The sequence below is a fragment of the Odontesthes bonariensis genome, chromosome 2, assembly GCF_027942865.1.
Source record: "Odontesthes bonariensis isolate fOdoBon6 chromosome 2, fOdoBon6.hap1, whole genome shotgun sequence".
Classification (NCBI taxonomy): Eukaryota; Metazoa; Chordata; class Actinopteri; order Atheriniformes; family Atherinopsidae; genus Odontesthes; species Odontesthes bonariensis.
The window spans coordinates 8,367,016-8,384,731 of NC_134507.1; the positions used below are offsets into that span (position 1 = coordinate 8,367,016).

At 42.4% G+C, this 17,716-nt stretch overlaps 2 protein-coding genes across 3 annotated transcripts in view; one reads left to right on the forward strand and one right to left on the reverse strand.

Moving 5' to 3' along the window:
* Positions 1–1,297: 1,297 nt before the first annotated feature.
* On the forward strand, positions 1,298–6,638 carry eif3s6ip (eukaryotic translation initiation factor 3, subunit 6 interacting protein). The gene is made up of 15 exons (XM_075475692.1): positions 1,298–1,440; positions 1,784–1,826; positions 1,999–2,209; positions 2,326–2,405; positions 2,608–2,669; positions 2,787–2,856; positions 2,947–3,020; positions 3,125–3,296; positions 3,431–3,585; positions 3,702–3,872; positions 4,071–4,204; positions 4,511–4,684; positions 4,861–5,050; positions 6,158–6,238; positions 6,423–6,638. Exons 1-15 carry the CDS (start codon positions 1,402–1,404, stop codon positions 6,498–6,500), a joined length of 1,734 nt encoding a protein of 577 aa, XP_075331807.1. The 5' UTR covers positions 1,298–1,401; the 3' UTR covers positions 6,501–6,638.
* Positions 6,639–7,004: 366 nt separating this feature from the next.
* cdh23 (cadherin-related 23) overlaps positions 7,005–17,716 on the reverse strand; it is a 186,002-nt gene continuing 175,290 nt past the window's right edge. Inside the window, exons 47-69 of one of the 2 annotated variants that reach the window (XM_075475682.1) lie at positions 17,164–17,622; positions 16,942–17,058; positions 16,629–16,853; positions 16,282–16,451; positions 15,749–15,886; positions 15,091–15,210; positions 14,516–14,693; positions 14,167–14,378; positions 13,040–13,234; positions 12,837–12,950; positions 12,595–12,724; positions 12,145–12,408; positions 11,903–12,064; positions 11,171–11,427; positions 10,978–11,075; positions 10,695–10,815; positions 10,536–10,615; positions 10,368–10,408; positions 10,156–10,216; positions 9,836–9,965; positions 9,601–9,720; positions 9,189–9,299; positions 7,005–8,664 (exon numbers count right to left, since the gene is read on the reverse strand). In XM_075475682.1, coding sequence (XP_075331797.1) covers positions 8,323–8,664; positions 9,189–9,299; positions 9,601–9,720; positions 9,836–9,965; positions 10,156–10,216; positions 10,368–10,408; positions 10,536–10,615; positions 10,695–10,815; positions 10,978–11,075; positions 11,171–11,427; positions 11,903–12,064; positions 12,145–12,408; positions 12,595–12,724; positions 12,837–12,950; positions 13,040–13,234; positions 14,167–14,378; positions 14,516–14,693; positions 15,091–15,210; positions 15,749–15,886; positions 16,282–16,451; positions 16,629–16,853; positions 16,942–17,058; positions 17,164–17,622 — 3,845 coding nt within the window. In that variant the 3' untranslated portion in view covers positions 7,005–8,322. The remainder of the gene's footprint in view (positions 8,665–9,188; positions 9,300–9,600; positions 9,721–9,835; positions 9,966–10,155; positions 10,217–10,367; positions 10,409–10,535; positions 10,616–10,694; positions 10,816–10,977; positions 11,076–11,170; positions 11,428–11,902; positions 12,065–12,144; positions 12,409–12,594; positions 12,725–12,836; positions 12,951–13,039; positions 13,235–14,166; positions 14,379–14,515; positions 14,694–15,090; positions 15,211–15,748; positions 15,887–16,281; positions 16,452–16,628; positions 16,854–16,941; positions 17,059–17,163; positions 17,623–17,716) is intronic. The other variant, XM_075475674.1, reaches the window with a different exon arrangement.

Genomic DNA, 17,716 nt, shown 5'->3' on the forward strand with positions numbered 1-17,716 from the left:
CTTTAACTATCATTCAGTGTGCTGCACTAACATATATCACAGACTATCTTATAAATACGACGGAAAGGAAAAGAAAATTTGCTCATGACAAACTTGCGAGGATTCTCTCAGTCTTGCCCAAGTTCAAAGCTGTGATACCAACACACATTTTCATCATGTCTAAATTGAAGTCGGTGAAAAGTAATAGTAAAAACAAACTAAAGGATATTGCTTCATAAACAACATATCATAAGTAAATATCTGTCCTCATTATTGGTTATTTGTCTTACACTGCCTGCTGCCAAAACGTTTGACCGTATTTTAAAGAGTTTATCCTCTGCTAATGCTTTGACTGTTTATACAAAAATAAAAAAAAGAGAGAAAAAAAGCAGAAATGCAGCATATGTCAGCAGGTTTCTTGTTATGGGGCTTTGTATTGTGAAAGATTTAATAGCTTGACTTACTGAGGCTGCTAGGATCAGAGCCATGCTGACATAGGTCTGCTGTTCATGCTATTACCAAGATCATGTTATAAGACAAAACGCCTTTATAGGCACAGACAAGTAAAAGGTTCCAAACTCTCGTTTCAGAACACCAAAGCACCTCGATTTAATTAGGTACAACAGACATCTCGTACCTGTATAGTTTCAGATAAAATTATAAAGGTGGTAGTCATAACCACATGTAAATCACCATATACTTCACATGCTTACATCTATCATTTAATGTGTGGTTGTTTTTCTTTTTCTTTTAGGTGATTTCCTTGCCTTTTGTTGGTCAGTTTTGGTTTGTATATCTTTGTGTCTTCTGCATATAGTTTCTTTTCTTTTTTAAGCCTCAGTCTTGGGATTTAATGTGATTTCATTGCGGGCTTTCTTACTCTTTTTTTTTGTGTGTGTGTCTCATTTTGATATTTTTGTCTCTTTTTGTAGGCATTCTGTTTCTGTGATCATTTTAAATCTGCTTATGGTTGTTATGTGTCTCATTGTCTTTATTTTCGATTTGCTATTGTTTGTGGAGTATATAAGGGGTTTGGGGGTAAGATTCTAGGTTAATTTATTTGACTCTTTCGACTTTGTGATTATCCTTGTAGCTTTTTTTTGAGGACAGAAACTAAAAACAAACATTTTTGGATAAAATAAAGTGCTGTTCAGAATTTTAGTTTAATACACTTACAGCTGCTCTGTAAAAATATCCCTTAAATCGAGATATGAAGGCAGTGTTCCCCTACTAACAAGGTTAAAGACACTCAATTTCCCACAATGCGTCAGCTAATCTGTGTTTCCCTCGTACGTCACAACTTCTTCCTTCTGCTTCCGCTCTCTCTCGTCTCTCCAGCGCCAGCTGCGTGGTTTTAGCAGCGTTAGCTTCTAGCGCCCACAATTTAACTTTGTTACCTTACAGACGTACCAATTTAGAGTAATGACTACCCCCGCGCCGTTCCACGAGGAAGAAGAGGCTGTATGTATATATATAATTGTTCTTATAGAAACTTAAAAGCTGCCGTTGTAATAACAATGACAGTCGAGTTGGCGGTAGCCGGTTAGCTGTAGAGCTAACCCTGTTCCTCCCTGCATAGCACAACAGCAGTAGCCTGTGATGAAGTAGCATGGTTCTAATAATTGTTGTATTCTTGTTTCTGCCAAGAATGTAATCATACCACCAAACGTTAATGTTATACAGTTAGCTTTATAGGTAGAGGGTAGTGTTAAATGCAAAGCTAGCTTACATTAAGGCTCACTGTCTGCTTGACAGATGGTAACTTTGCATTAGTAATAAATATGTAACCACTGTCTCCCCACAGTACGATCCTTACGCCTTCTCAAATGACTTCGACCTGCACACTGGTTAGTATGGACACCGTTATTATGTTTTTTTGTTTTTATATACTTGTCGTAGGTCAGCTCCTTTAGTGTACAATTAAAATGTATTCTATCGATAGTAATATCACTACACTTTAAGCACCTGTCAGAGCAAACTGTATAACTGTCTTCCCATTTCTTTTCCATCTCCTTGCAGGGGATCCTAAAGCGGACCTTGCCTACGAGAGGCAGTATGAGCAGCAGACTTACCACGTCATCCCAGAGGTTATCAAGAACTTCCTGCAGTATTTCCACAAAACCATCTCTGACTTGATCGACCAGAAAGTTTATGAGCTGCAGTCCAACGGCGTGTCCAGCGAGAGCATTGAGCAGAAGATCTACGAGATCCAGGACGTGTATGAAAACAGGTAAGCTCAACTATGCGTTGATAAATCTCGCCCCAATGGCGACCTTGTTCTGTTATTTAGCAGACACATTAGCAGTTGGGTGACTAGCTCACTGTTTTGGTCTTGCACCTGTTCAGCTGGAACAAGTTGACTGACCGTTTCTTCAAGACCTCCCCCTGGCCAGAGGCTGAGGCCATCGCATCACTTGTTGGCAATGGTGAGGGTGACGTTCATCACACATTTGAATGAGGGTTGCTTTTGAATGAATGATTTCACAATGAATTGTCACATGTCAAGATAAATGCAGACTTTTCAATGTAAACAGATTTTAGCGCTTAATGCTATAGAATCATTCTGTTGTAATCCATCAGCAGAGATAGTTTTTCTTGATTTTTTTTTTTATTTTTTATTTTTTCCAGATGCTGTGTTCCTCATCCTTTATAAGGAACTGTATTACAGACACATCTATGCTAAAGTCAGCGTGAGTAACTGCACAATATGGGCATCTTTTATTGTTTTCCCGACTGCAGAATAAACTGCAAAACATGTCAGAACATCTCCAGTATTTTGATGTTGACTTAGTTTTCGGTCTAATCAGGGAGGACCAACTTTGGATCAGAGGTTTGAGTCATACTACAATTACTGCAACCTCTTCAACTACATTCTCAGTAAGTCCTCCAATTTTTTTCCCATTCATTTTGTGGTGTGAAATCATTGGCTTGACACGATCCTTATGAAAATGCTTTGACTGTAAACAGATGCCGATGGCCCTGCCCCCTTGGAGCTGCCAAACCAGTGGCTCTGGGACATCATTGATGAGTTCATTTACCAGGTGCAAACGGGATATTCCTCTACTTGTTGATGTCATTTTTTTCTCTGGATATTCAAATAGTCCCTGTAGCTCATGCCTCTCATCTCATCCCCTACCCTCTTCAGTTCCAGTCCTTCAGTCAGTACCGCTGTAAGACGGCCAAAAAGTCAGATGAGGAAATCGAGTTTCTGAGGAACAACCCAAAGATCTGGAACGTCCACAGTGTCCTAAATGTTCTCCACTCTCTGGTGGACAAGAGCAACATCAACCGTCAGCTTGAGGTCTACACCAGTGGAGGTACGCAACAAAATTTAGATGATAATATTTAAATAATTTCAGAAGCTTGAATTATTTCCTTTTAATTTCTTATATATAAGTATAAAGTTATTATTACATGTAGACGCCAACATGTCATCTGTTTGGGCACGCAGGAGACCCAGAGAGTGTTGCTGGAGAGTATGGACGTCACTCCTTGTACAAAATGTTGGGTTACTTCAGCTTGGTTGGGCTTCTGAGGCTTCACTCACTCCTCGGGGATTATTACCAGGCCATCAAAGTCCTGGAGAATATTGAGCTCAACAAGAAGGTACAGCCTCACTCACTGTACCTAATATAAAGTGTGACACTCAAATAGTACTAACAGTGATGCTACAGAGTATGTTAAAAAATCTTGTTTGTATTTTTTTTCCTTCTGTCTTTCAGAGTATGTATTCTCGTGTGCCTGAGTGCCAGATCACAACCTATTACTACGTGGGCTTTGCCTACCTAATGATGCGGCGCTACCAGGATGCAATTCGAGTTTTCGCTAACATCCTCCTCTACATCCAGAGGACAAGAAACATGTTCCAGAGGTCCACGTATAAATACGAGATGGTGCGTACCCCACCCCCCTACCAACCCTTGATCTACACACTTGTACCTATTGTGTAAAATGACCATTGAAGTCTCTGAGGAAGTGTTCAAACATATGTTGTGTTTTGCCAGAAAAAAAAAAAAAGACATGGTTTTCTGTTTAATTATCAGAGAGTGTTCTAGCTGAAACAAATGACATGTCACACATTATGTTTTTAGATCAATAAACAAAATGAGCAGATGCATGGCCTGCTGGCAATCGCTCTCACCATGTACCCGATGCGCATTGACGAGAGCATCCACACCCAGCTGAGGGAAAAGTACGGAGATAAGATGCTCCGTATGCAGAAGGGGTAAGAAAGTTACTCACCATCTTGTGTTGGAATAACTGACAGTGTTTGTTTTATTGTATTACTTTATTCTAACTTTGTTTGTGTATTTCTTTGGTACTTTGACCATTTAATATGAGGGATGATGTGCTTTGTGCTTGTGAGTCTGTGCACTGGGACAACAATAGCTCCACCAAGATAATAGTAATTTTTTTAATGTGCCTATCCTGCATACATTTCATCAGGATGTTTCTGTGCAGTGTTATATTAACAACACCAGCAGCAAACACAAATCCCTTAATGACACTTATGCTCACTGTTCCATCTCAGAGATCTGGCTGTGTTTGAGGAGTTGTTCAGCTTTGCCTGTCCCAAGTTCCTGTCACCTGTGGTACCAAACTACGACAATGTCCACCCCAACTACCACAAAGAGCCGTTCCAGCAACAGCTGAAGGTCTTTGCCGAGGAGGTGCAGCAGCAAGCTCAGCTCTCCACAATTCGGAGGTACGGCACACACACCTCGTGTGTAGTTTGTTCATTTTGGTTTTTAGAAACATCAGATTTTTCTGCAGTCTAGTCTTTTTTTTCCTCATCCAGCTTTTCAAAACTTTTGTAAGTGTTCATTTAATATGTCAGTTGGTTCCTGTTCGTCTCATCTGTATCATCATGTGTCGTTGCAGCTTCTTGAAGTTGTACACCACCATGCCAGTAGCAAAACTGGCAGGATTCCTGGACATGACAGAGCAGGAGTTCCGCATTCAGCTGCTAGTCTTCAAACACAAGATGAAAAATTTGGTGTGGACCAGTGGCATCTCAGCGCTGGACGGAGAGTTTCAGTCTGCTTCTGAGGTTGACTTTTACATCGACAGGGTAAAGACCGTTAAATCAAAGGGCTGTCTTAGACTTTTTTGGAGGGGAATACCTTCAGTTGTCGATTTGATTAGATGATAAAGAGGGCTTGGGTTGACTGTTCATGTGCCCAAACCAATTCATTAAAGCAGCAGTCGGCAACTTTTTTTTAGTCATATTAGCTTGAACTGTCATGGGATTCTGGAAGTAGAATATTAAATAGGCTGTTTAGGAAAAATAACAAAATCTGTAGCTCCCTCTGAAGCCTGTAATCATGCTTACAAAAACCGAGCGCTCCCGGCTATTTTTAACCAATCAAGTTAGGGTGGAGGAATCCTACCTGTCAATCACAGCTTGTGCACACGCTGCTGAGCGTGAGTCTGCCCCAGCTTGTGTGCGCTCACACTGGTGTGAACTCACGTGCACAACCTCGTCCACAGAGGGGGAGGGGTTTGGGGGGCGATTCGGAGCTTGTTAGAGGTTGGGGGAGGGACCTGAAAGTTGTGTCAGTTCAAATTTTCCGACTTTAGACTCGCAATTTTGAAAACCTGCCGACTGCAGCTTTAAAGCGATACAATGTAACTTCTCAAAAAGCCCACTCTGGAGCTCCCCCTACAGGCTTGGAGGTAATGTACGGTTACACTGTCGTAAATACAACACCCTTTCATTTTCACTTTTCACGTTTGTTGACGAACCGGCGAGGAGTTAGAAGGTACAAGCTATGTCGACCAAGAAGGTAAGAGTAATCAAATGTACCTGGGAGCGGGAGAGGGGTCTATTTGTTTTTGCGGTAGGTGTGCCAGAAAGCAAGTCGAAGTACTTCCGCTCAGCTCCCGGGCCGCCACGGGCCGCCACCGGGCCGCTCCAGCAAAGTCACATAGCGCAGTTTTTCCAACTCAGACCCCCGAAGGGCATAGGAGACAGGCCAATCGTAATATTAAAACTCATTCTAGCCACACAAATTTTTTCAAGCTGTTATTTTAAGGTAGAAATGTTACATAGTATTGCTTTAACGTGCTGTATGTTAAACAACAGGTATAGAAGCAATGTTAGGGGCTTATGTGGCTCACTGTTAAACACTGTTTAAGTAACTGTTTCTCAAGAGATTTTTCTCAAACACATCCACAGGACATGATCCACATTGCCGACACTAAAGTAGCTCGTCGGTACGGAGACTTTTTCATCAGACAGATCCACAAGTTTGAGGAGGTAAGTGATGATCATCCCGCAACTGTCAAGGAGTGGAAAGTCAAGCATATCAGAACAAAGCTTTTTTTTTGTGTGTTTAACCTGGATGGGAAAGGGAAATTTAAATATTGTCACCAATATTTGATTTGTTATGATCATAGCATCTAAAAATATCAATGAAAAATATGCCCGTGTCTCCCCACAGTTGAATAGGACATTAAAGAAGATGCCAGCCACTGCTACCACTGCGGTAACAGCGAGCACTACAAGCCGAGCAGTCTGATCTGCAGCTGCCAAGAAGACCCGTGGAACCCGAGTCCTCCTCTGCCCTCTTCTTCTTCTTTTTTTTTTTTTGACAGCTATTATTCATAGAACTTTTCTAAGTAACCTGGCAACAATAAAAGCATTGAGTGAGTAATGAGTGAGAAGTAATGACCTCTTTCTTTGCGTTTATCAAACACTAGGTGGCAGTATGCACCAGCCATCTCACCAGCTCAGCTGCAGATTTTTGAAAAAGTGAACGATGAGGGTCTTTTTTACAGCAGCACATCAGAATTTAATATACTTAACATTAACCGTCTTCAACTCTCAATTTAGTTAGTGTCTGTCAGTATAATAGATGTCAGCCTTGAAGTAATTCAGTTGTAAGTATAATGGGAGTACAAGTATTTAATATGTATTTAATGTCACGGCCATGAGTTTTCAGATTTCTTCCGCTCATTCTGCTGCATCTGCGTCACATTTCTGGTGGATTCTTTCCCATCATCGCAATGACCGAGGTCCGAAGTTATTGCATATTTTTATTATCACACATCATCCCACAACATTTCCCAACACAGATCTCTGGGCTGGTGACAATGACTTGAATAAATAAAAACTTACAAAATGGGAATATAAAAAATGAATTTGTCAAAACACACCACTCATCAGAAACATCATCACTTGTCATATAAAGGAAAGCAAACTGACATGTCACCATAGAACAATATACTCTTACTCCAAACATCCAAAATTATTTCCTACCTATTTTGGTAAGCCAGCTTTTTTTTTTCTTCAAAAATATTGAATTCCATCTTCTTTTTTTTTTATAGTAGAAAATAAAAAAATAAAGCAAAATTGCTCATTTTGAGCATGACTTTTACTCCCCCCCACGTGGCAGTGCAAAGTCTGTGGGCAAAATGCCATCTTTATGTCTATCAAAAAGAGATCATATTTTTTCCATTTCTAATTCTTGGTTTAATGGCCTTTTACATCAAACTTATTACTTTTTTTCTTTTTTCTGGCCTCAGTCCAAGACAACCTCCTTCGCCAACCATCTTCAGTCAGTATTCATGAAGTCTCATTGAAGGAATCTTATATTACTGACGCAGTCATGCTAAAGATGGAGGGGTGGACCACGGGGGTTGAGTGTTTTCTTCTTTTTCACCAAACTATTACAATGGCAAGACCACTCTTCACTTATCACCATAATAAGCCATGTTTGAAATGAATGTTCAATTATTTCCAAACAACAAAATGCATATGTGAAAACAATCTTCCCATCCACATCCACTCAGCACTGACGGCATCAACTTTCCAAAAGACAAAAATATCCAGGTCCGTTTCTCAGTGTTCCAATAGTGGCCGTCTGCTGGTCAGCTGAGTGTGTTTTTATTTCCTTTTTTTACTTGAGCGTGTGCAGTCCAGGCATGACTTGAAAAGGATCAGTGAGAATGAGGCACATTTCGACGTTTTTTTTTTTTAAAGTAATGGCTCAACAAACGCTTCCCATAAGGAGGCTCAGTCTGTGTCCTTTACTCAGATCTTTGGGTGACAGTTGATGATATTGGTTGGTTTTGTCTCATTGAACACTTGTACCCTGCTTGTGGCCTTTTATTTTTTATGGGTCACTCGTATAAACCTCTTGAGACCATCGTCGTCATAAAATCCACTCAAACCATCCCACTAGAGAGCAAGTCCTCTTGTAGGATGCACTGAATTTGGCTGACGGAGTTCCCTAGACTACTTCCCCTCCAGTCCTTTCAAACCTTAATAGGTTGGCCGTGTGGAGGCACAAGGACACACACGAGTCATGATTGTGCTCAGACCAGCGAGGCCTCGGCTAGTCATAACTCTGTGATCTCCAGAGGACTCTCTGACAGGGTGTCCCCATCTTTGTGACGGTGCATTGGGGTGGACTTGGCCGACTCCGTGCGGGCATTGCGCTCCGAATATATCCCCCCATCAGCATTCAGAGCCTCCAGAGAACGTGCCAGGGCCCGCTGGTCGTCCTCGGGTAGGCTGTTGAGGTCAGAGGTCAAGAGGGTGCCTGTACTGCCGTGAACCACGTGCACACCTTCGGGCCCCTTCAACTCCACAGGAAGCTTGTGCTTGAAGCGCAGAGTGCCGCGACCTCCACCCATGCCATGATGCTCATCTTCATCATCGTCCAGGTCACTCTGGATCAGCTTTTGAAGGTAGACAGAAGAGGGAGAATAAATGAAACTACTGATAAGTAACACTACGATTCAACTGACAAGCTCAGCAAATAGTTGGAATAAGTTTAAAGAGTATTAAAAGTAAGAGGCAGCAACCTGGAAATGTGGTGAGATGATAGGGAAGCATAGGTAAAGAGATTTCACACAAGACCTGGTTTGAATGGAAGCAAACAATTCTTGATGTTAACTTGTATTCATGCTAACTTTGCGCATCAGAGAAAAGTTCGGAAGTCCACCAATTTCACATGGAATTCTTCATTAAGTCAAAGTTCAAATTGACAGGCAAATTTTTTTGTGTTTAAAAAAATGGTCTGCTTCACTAAAGTGTGGAAACTTAATAGACTCGAGTCTGGTTCAAGTCAAGGTAGCAGTGAAGCAGAGGAAGAGGTGGCTCATCAGAGCCGCAGACAGAGTGTCAGTAAGGGAACTCAGAAGAATGCTAGATGACTCTCCAGCAGCAGGTGTTGATCGGTGACCCGGTTCTCAGAGCCCACCTCAGTGACTGATGAGTGATCTCCCTGGCTGGTGGATACGGTGACGAGTCGCGCTGCAAAGAGCTTTTTTAGCCTCAGGTAGTCGTCCAGGACCACATTGAGAAGGGAACCCTGACAGGACGGCAGTTAGGGTCAAACAGAGTCTATGACACAATCCACCTCACACGATAACTCTACTCCGATATAAAAAGCCACTTCAGGAATGTCAAATCCTGGTACTAACAGCTGGGCCTCAGCAGCCTGTTTGAAAGTCCTTGAGGTTTTAGTTTCTCTCTAAGGAGTGGAGGAGAACTTGAATTTTGTCCCCCCATTACGTTTCGGGAAGGATGGAGGGAGAGAGCACATGATCAATGTAATAGAGGTTTATGCGATTGGCCGTCTTTCTGTATGTGCATCCCATCATGGGTCTCACCTTGATAGGCCCTTCCCTCATGATCTGGCCCAGTTTAGCAATGTTGTCATACTCCTGAATGGCTGCTCTTAAGTAACGATCATCCTCAGGCCTCGCTTGAGGCTCTCGACCAAATGTGCCCTGTAAGGATAACACACCTATAATTACATAATGTCAAGGCCTCCTGTGGATGTGGAATGACCGACATAGAAGGCAGTGCCTCAATTTAGTGTTGTAAATTGATGTTGGCACTGACATGAGTTCGCGCAGGGCTGTTCCACAGGTCAGTTATCTCACTCAGGTTCTCGGGCAGGTCGTCCTCATGGTCGGCCTGAGCAGCCAGCTCTAGGTTGCGGCAGAATGGGTCCAACCACACTGGATTAGCCCTGCAGAGGCAAGTGCATTCACAGTAAATGGATGAGCGACAGGAATATTTATTGAGGCTTCTCTTGTGATTGTCTGGTAATTTCCCAGTAATGACAAGACAGCAAATCAGACTACTACTCAAAATGTCAACTCATGTGAACAATGTGTGTCTCTCAGGAGTTAAAGTTGAAGTTAAAGCGGTTATCTCACCCCTCAAAAGAGTACTTGTTAGTGTTGGGCATGTCCAGAATATCCATTAGACCCTGGTTTCCTGTAAAGTAGAGGCAGATAATTGTGTTAGAAAAACAGCCTTGCAGTAGCCTCAAGTTAAGTGGCATTTTGTGCTGTGCATTATCAGATGTCAACGTCTGAACATCCTGAACAGTTGATGGGACCGTCCCGTCAGCAAAACCTCTGCTTACCTGTCGATCCTGCAACGATTGCTTTCAGCTTCCTCTGATGTCTGCAGCACGAGACACATCATGAAAACATTAACATGTTGATTTGCTGCCCAGATTGACTGCTGACTTTAAATCACTCAGTCTTCAAAAGAAATCTGCAGTATTTCAAAATATGTGAAGGATTCTTACACTCTGCGATAATGCCAGTTCATTGTTACAAACAAAATCCCTGCCAAGCACAGGAGCACTGCCAGGATAATGATAACCAGCTGTGAAAGAGAAAAAGAAAGAAAGCTCAAAAGCACCAGTACAAGAAGGCATCTATCAGGAGCGCTGGGCTCTGCAGACCTGCAGGGTGGTGATGTCGTCGGGCAGTTTGTCACCAACAGCAGGCTGGACGTCCACAACGTTGTACGTCCTGAACAGGTTTCTCAGCTGCTCTTTGTTCTCATCAATCATCTGGATTACCCTGCAAAATATTAATCGAAAGAAGTCCTAACAGAGCACAAAACATGCACCGCTGTGCTTTAAGAGAGGGGATTTCTGCAAGCTGCTTTCAGACAGGTCTCACTGTGTGAGTGACAGTGTTAACACAAAACGTTGGAGTAGAAGCTCAAAAAGTGTACGAGACCTTTCTACATCGAGGATGGTGTTGGTCTGATTGTTGACGACGTGGATGAGCATGTCAGTCTGAGCATAATTCACTCTGCCTTTCTTATCCACGTGGAACTAGATAATATGAGAGTGAGACAAAGGTGTCAGACATCTATAGAACGCAAAAAAAACTACGAAATTAAGAAAACATTATCATAAAGAAGCCCAACCTGTATGTCATCTAAGTTTACAATAGCACCAGTGATGTTGGACAGCAGGTTGATGAAATCTTCCTGGTTTTCACGAACCAAATCTGGGATCTCGTTAAAGACTATCTTGACTCTCTGGTCGTCTCGGAGAATATAGATATTCACATTTGTGGTTGCACTGTGTCCAGCAAAGTCACAAGCTAAAATCTCAAGCTGAAAGTAACCTGGATTGTAGGCTGTGAAGAGGTCATAAGTGCGGATGATTCCATCTGTCAAACCTGTGGAAAACACAAGACAGAATTAAAAACAAATCGGACTCATTCAAAAAGGCTATAACACATAGGACTGCATTTCAGAGAATGTATCAGACCGTAGATTTTTGCCAAGTCACTAGTTATTTGTAAGGCCAAATGAAAGCTTGAGGAGATGGTCTTATAATACAGACTTGTATACTTTCCCTGACTGAGACAACTGGAAGAATACCCACACGAAAAATCTGAATCAGCTGCTAAAAAGCTGCTGGCTGATGTCACTTGTCCTTCCGTCCTTCTGACTTTTTGTGAGTGGAAAACAGGACGAGCTTCATCCTTCAAAAGAATGCTTGTTCTTTTTTTTATTATACTTGGAAGTATTCTGAGATATTTTAAACTAAATCAGAGACACTGGGAAGAATGCTGAATTAAAATGGAAATATCACAAAGTTTTGCATCAGTCTATCAATACAGCATGAATACTGTTCTTGGGGAAACTCACCGATGGTAAAGATGCTGCCAACATCCTCACTGCCATTGCTCTGGGACTGGAAGTAGCGGATTGTAACAATATGGTACTGGACTATGCTGTTGTTGCCAGTATCACTGTCTATGGCCACCACCTTGATTAACTCTGAGCCCACTTTGGCATTTGCTGCAACTCCTGAAACAGAGAAGCCAAAAGGGAGGATCGTGTTGTCTTAGATGTGCAGCAAACACATACATGGAGTGAACACACCTTACCTGCAGTGTATTCTGCCTTAGTGAAGCGTGGGGTCTGGTCATTGATGTCTTCCAGTTCAATTCGGACTTCAATCAGGCTTGGGTCAAGAGAAGGATCCAGGGCTTTGGCGCGTAATGACCTTTGACCCCTGGGTGGAGTCCAGCTCCAGTTGCTGGAAGCCTTGATGATGATGGAGTAGACTGGTGTCTCCTCCCTGTCCAGATCTTTGAGCACCTTCAGTTCTCCATCTAAACTCAGGCCAAAGTTTCCATCGCTGTTTCCTCCTTCAGGAAGAGATAGAAGGGATAAAAGATGGATCTAAACAAATGTCTTCATTATACCCAAGCTTTTGAAGTACAATAGCTTTCATGTACCCACACAATGGACAATAAATCAGGAAAAACTCCTTATCCTCTTTCCTTGGATGAAGGACCTCACTATGGATTGATTAAAATAAATGATTTAATTACCTGTAATGAAATAGTAAACGATGGCATTGGAACCCTCATCGGCGTCCACAGCCCTGGTTATGTTCCCCACCACAGTGCCTGGGGCAGAGTGCTCAGGCACGGTCAGCTTCTGGTAAGGCAAGCTGCCACGCTGAGGTGCGCACACACGCAGAACAAAAGAAAGCATCATAACATAAAAACAGTTAAACGGCAACTCGAAAATGCACATATCATTAGAGTACATTCAGAGAGTTTCCACTTACTGGTGGCTTGAGGAAGACGGGTTCATTATCATCAATGTCCAAAAGCGCCACCTGGAGAGGCTGTGTGGTCTCATAAGGCACCGGCTGACCCATGTCACGGGCCACAATAATAAGCTGAGAGAGACAATTTGTTCACAATTAGAAACATACTTTACAGTTGTACTGTTTTAGATGTACAAACTGCAAAGACACTGTTGACTCACGCTGTGCAAGGCCTGTTTCTCTCGGTCCAGTTTCACGGTAGTGGTGATAACTCCAGATATGGCGTCGATGTGGAAGTTTTCCCAGTCTCGGTTCCCCGCTCCTGTCTGCAAGAATCCGTAGCGGACCTCTCCATTCACCCCTTCGTCAGAGTCTGTTGCATGCACCTCGTACACCGGCAGGCCTGGAGGCTGCTCCTGCACAGAGAGCAAAGACTGAGTGTTTGTATTAACAAAACTAACAAACTGACACATATACCTTGTGGTTTTCAGGGGTTTCTTTGTTGTGTCTTTAGAAAATAGGCCAGATAGATATTTTTGCCCAACAATAACCACAAACCACAAAAATATCTCTCTCAAAGAAATTTGACAGGATCTGATACCCAGTTGTGGTATCAGCCAAGGATACCTCAGGATACTGAGTTAGAAAATTGGGACTTCACAAAATATTTTACACCACATATGTAGAGTAGTGCTCAACCTTTTTCCTAACAGAAGCTCATGTCATTAGAAAAAATGTAAAATGAACTAGTTACACAAAGAGGAGGACAAAGGTAACTGGCACAAGAAAGTTTGACCACATTTCACCGATTTTAGCCTCACTCCACTGGCTACCTGTCCATTTTAGAATTGATTTTAAAATTCTTTTATTTGCTTTTAAATCCCTAAATGGTCTTGCCCCAGTGTACCTCTCTGAACTCCTGCACCCCTACACACCCAGCTGATCCCTCAGGTCAGCTGACCAGCTGCTCCTGAGGGTTCCCAAAACCAGGCTGAAGCTCAGAGGGGACCGAGCATTCTCGGTTGCAGCTCCCAAATTGTGGAATGAACTGCCACTGCACATTAGGCAGGCCTCCTCACTGTCTAATTTTAAAACTCTTCTTAAAACGCACCTCTTTTCCTTGGCTTTTAATACTACGTAGGCTGTTGATTTTATGTTCACAGATATTTTATTTGGGGTGGGGTTGACAGTCTATTTATTTATTATGTTTTATTGTATTTATTTTATTGTACAGAACTTTGGAAACCTTTGTGTTTATTTAAACTGTGCTTTATAAATAAAGTGGATTGGATTGGACACACACACGCGTACAGACAGCTCAGGCATGGCAGTATATGAATGCAGATACCTCAGAGATATGGATAATGGTTCCATTAGCTGGCCTTACAAACACAGGCCTGTTGTCATTGACATCTATGACTGTGATGATCAGGTCTGCAGTGCCCCACAAGGGGGGACGTCCCTGGTCTGTAGCCACCACAGTGAAGTTAAAACGTTCAGAAGACTGAAGCAGACGGCGAGAACGCACAAGTCCGGTGTTTGGATCAAGGGAGAATGCATCTGAAAAGCCAAAAAAAAAGAGAAGTTTGAGCTTCATTACATTTGTAATGAAGAGGACCTTTTAAGAAGCATATTTACTGGATATAGAAAACTCAATTAGGTTACCTTTGCTAAGACGTTAATGAGTTTATTCATACCTGAATGTTGTCCGAGCAAGCTGTAGAGTACTGCAGCATTCTCGCCTTCATCCAGGTCAACAGCCGTGACTGTTATTACGGACGTGCCACTGGGCTCATTCTCGAACACACTGGTGTTGTACACTCGCTCTGTGAAGCGGGGCCGATAGTCGTTGACATCCAGAACTGTCACCAGGACCTGAAGTGACAGAATAAAGATTATATTATGGATACATGGTGCAGCCAAGGAGATGTAATTGCATGGTCAATAACATTTGCCGAGTTTAGCTCTTCACAAGTACAACACTTTTTTCAGTTAACAACAAGGACTGTGGCCTTTTATTTCTCTTAACTATGATCCGTCACCGTGCACCGTCTTTGGACAACAATTAAGGATTAAAAACAATTTAATATTTAATATTTTAAAATTTCTTAAACGTTGACGTCCATACAGTACATGCCTGAAAATATGGTTAATAATACATTCTCAACTCATTCTTGACCCAGCTTTGACAACACAACTAGCAAAGAAGTAACAAAAAACTCATGCAACAAGGTTTTCATGGATTTGAAGCATTATAACCCCTGATTTTTACCTGGACAGAGTTCTCTCTTCTTTTGTTGGGGCTTCCACCGGGGTTATCTCGAGCAAGGGCAGTTAAAGTGTAATGGTCCTTTGTCTCTCTGTCAAGAGGGGAGAGGATGTAGATCTCTCCCTGACAAAGAGGAGAAGGAATGATTAGGAAGGAAGTACTGACTGGGAGTGGTAGCTGTATCAGGACATTAATTTGAGACTGTGTTTATAGCAGAAATGGAGCATGAAGCTCAAATATATAGATTGTCCTTGGGAAAGTCAAATGTTCTGTTTAAACTTTCATTTCCAGGCAGGATGACGTTCAGCACTGCCTGGAGAGAAAACACAGCAGAACACCTCTTACATGTCAATGCATGTTTGTCCCTTTGTCTGAAGTCGCCAAAAGGGGAATTTTCTGACATTTTTTGTGGACACTGCAGTTCAAAAGGTTATCCTAAAGATCTTTGGTTTAGCTTGTCTAGTAAAATCTCAAGAAACGGAATACTACATTCAATCTGATTAGCCAAGAATGAGGCACACACCTTCAAGTGATGAGAAAAATGCCCTGTGAAATGTTTTAGTTTCTGAATGCATTAGAAAATTAACAAAAGGAAATTGTGCAGTGAGGCACAGTTACATTTGTATTAGATCTGGTTGTTCTGGTGTATGGACTGACTTACAGTGGATGGTTTGATGCCAAACTTGCCCTCCCCGTCGACGAGGCTGTACTCAATGACAGCAAAGAGGCCCGAATCAGCATCTGTAGCTCTGACGCGAACTATTGTGGTGCCCAGGTTCACATTCTCAAACACAGGCTCCTATAAACAAGGAAAACACACTTTGCTAAAAGGAACAGCAAAAATTCACTTGAGATAATACTAAATTGGCAGCTGGGCTGACAAATTATTTTTGTGACAGTTAAATTTAGTCTTCTCTGACACAAAATCTTTTGAAATGAAGCTTCTCGTAAAATTCATTATTTCTGTTATTTCCTGTTTTGGTATGGTGGGTCCGCCTGGGAGTTGGCCTTTATAGAGGTTCATTTAAACATAACATCAGTTTTGCTGAAGCTTTCATGCAGATTATTAGTTATACCTGTGTGTTCCTGGCAAACGCAAACTACTATATTGAATAATAATCACCTACAATTGAAGACATATTTTGATCCAATTTAAATTTCAACAGCCCTCAACACGTCTGATCTGATCAGTACCTGATAGGAGGGTTGTAGAAACACAGGATTGTTGTCATTGACATCCACTATGCATAGATAAACCGGCAGCTCAGCACTCCTGGGAGGGGTGCCGTGGTCCTGAGCCCGTATGGTGAAATTTAGCCACTGTACTTGCTCAAAATCCACCGTTTGGTTGGCTACAATCTTTCCTAAAAAATGACATCACAGTGACAATTACAAACAGGTCTCATGAGGCTAATTCTAATTTCAAGCATTAAACAATAAGCATGGAAAAATATTTAAGAAAATTACAATTTTTGCAGATATGTAAAAAATAGGTTTCTTCACTGCAAGCAGCCTATAGCAGCTAATTGGTGGTCATATACCAGTTGAAGGATCCTCCAGCCTAACATATCCTCCTCGAGGCAGGTGGAGGAGCTGGTAGATAACCTGTCCATTAGGACCTTTGTCAGGGTCTACAGCCGAAACTGACAGCAGTGTTGTGCCTGGCTGAGCCCCTTCTAAAATCTTCTCTGTGAAGTTGGTCACTCCAAAGGGCCGAAAACGAGGTGCATTATCATTGACATCTAACACGCTGACGGTGAGTCTCGCTTTATAGAAGAAGATCAAGATATGAGAGAAGTTCAGTCAAAATAATAACTGAATGCATAATTGAAGCTAAGTGTAACACAGACGTACCATTGGGAACACTGCCTGACTTGTCGATGACATCACTGGCATTGTCATGGACAGATACAATGATCTCAAATGTAGCTACCAGCTCTCTGTTCAGCGGGTTGCGCACAAAAACTGCACCTGGAAATTCACCAAAATATGTCACTGCTTTCCAGATGAAATGTATGCAGCATATCAGCTTTCCAAAATCTTTAATCATCCTTGTGACATAAATCCTTGCCCCACCTGTGTGTAGATCAATGCCAAAGGACTCCTGCAGGCCATCCACTGGGTTGTTCCCATCATCCTTTGCCTCCACAGAGATGATGTAATACTCCAGCCGGGGCTGCAGATCAGGGTCCTCTGCCGTCAGTGTGGCGACCACCACACCAGGCGGGGTGGACTCATTGACATTTATCATGGTTACAGGCTCTATAAAACGTGGCCTTGAGTCATTGACATCATCCAGGATAACCGTCAGGGTGGCTGTTCCTGACAAAGAGGGTGTTCCCCGATCAGTTGCCATCACGACAAGGCGGTAGGAACTGCGCTCTTCTCTGTCAAGTGTGGTGTTGCCCACCAAGACAACACCAGATAGTGGGTCAACCACAAAACGGTCTTGAGCACCACTTTCTAAACGATACATCAGCCAGCCATTAGAGCCAGAGTCGGCATCAGTGGCAGACAGCTGGGTCACCACCACACCTGGAAGGGATGAAGACACACAGGCGTCCATATATTTGCATCCTTGTGACAAAACATCAGCATTCTCAACACATAAACCTTGACTCTCAAACTG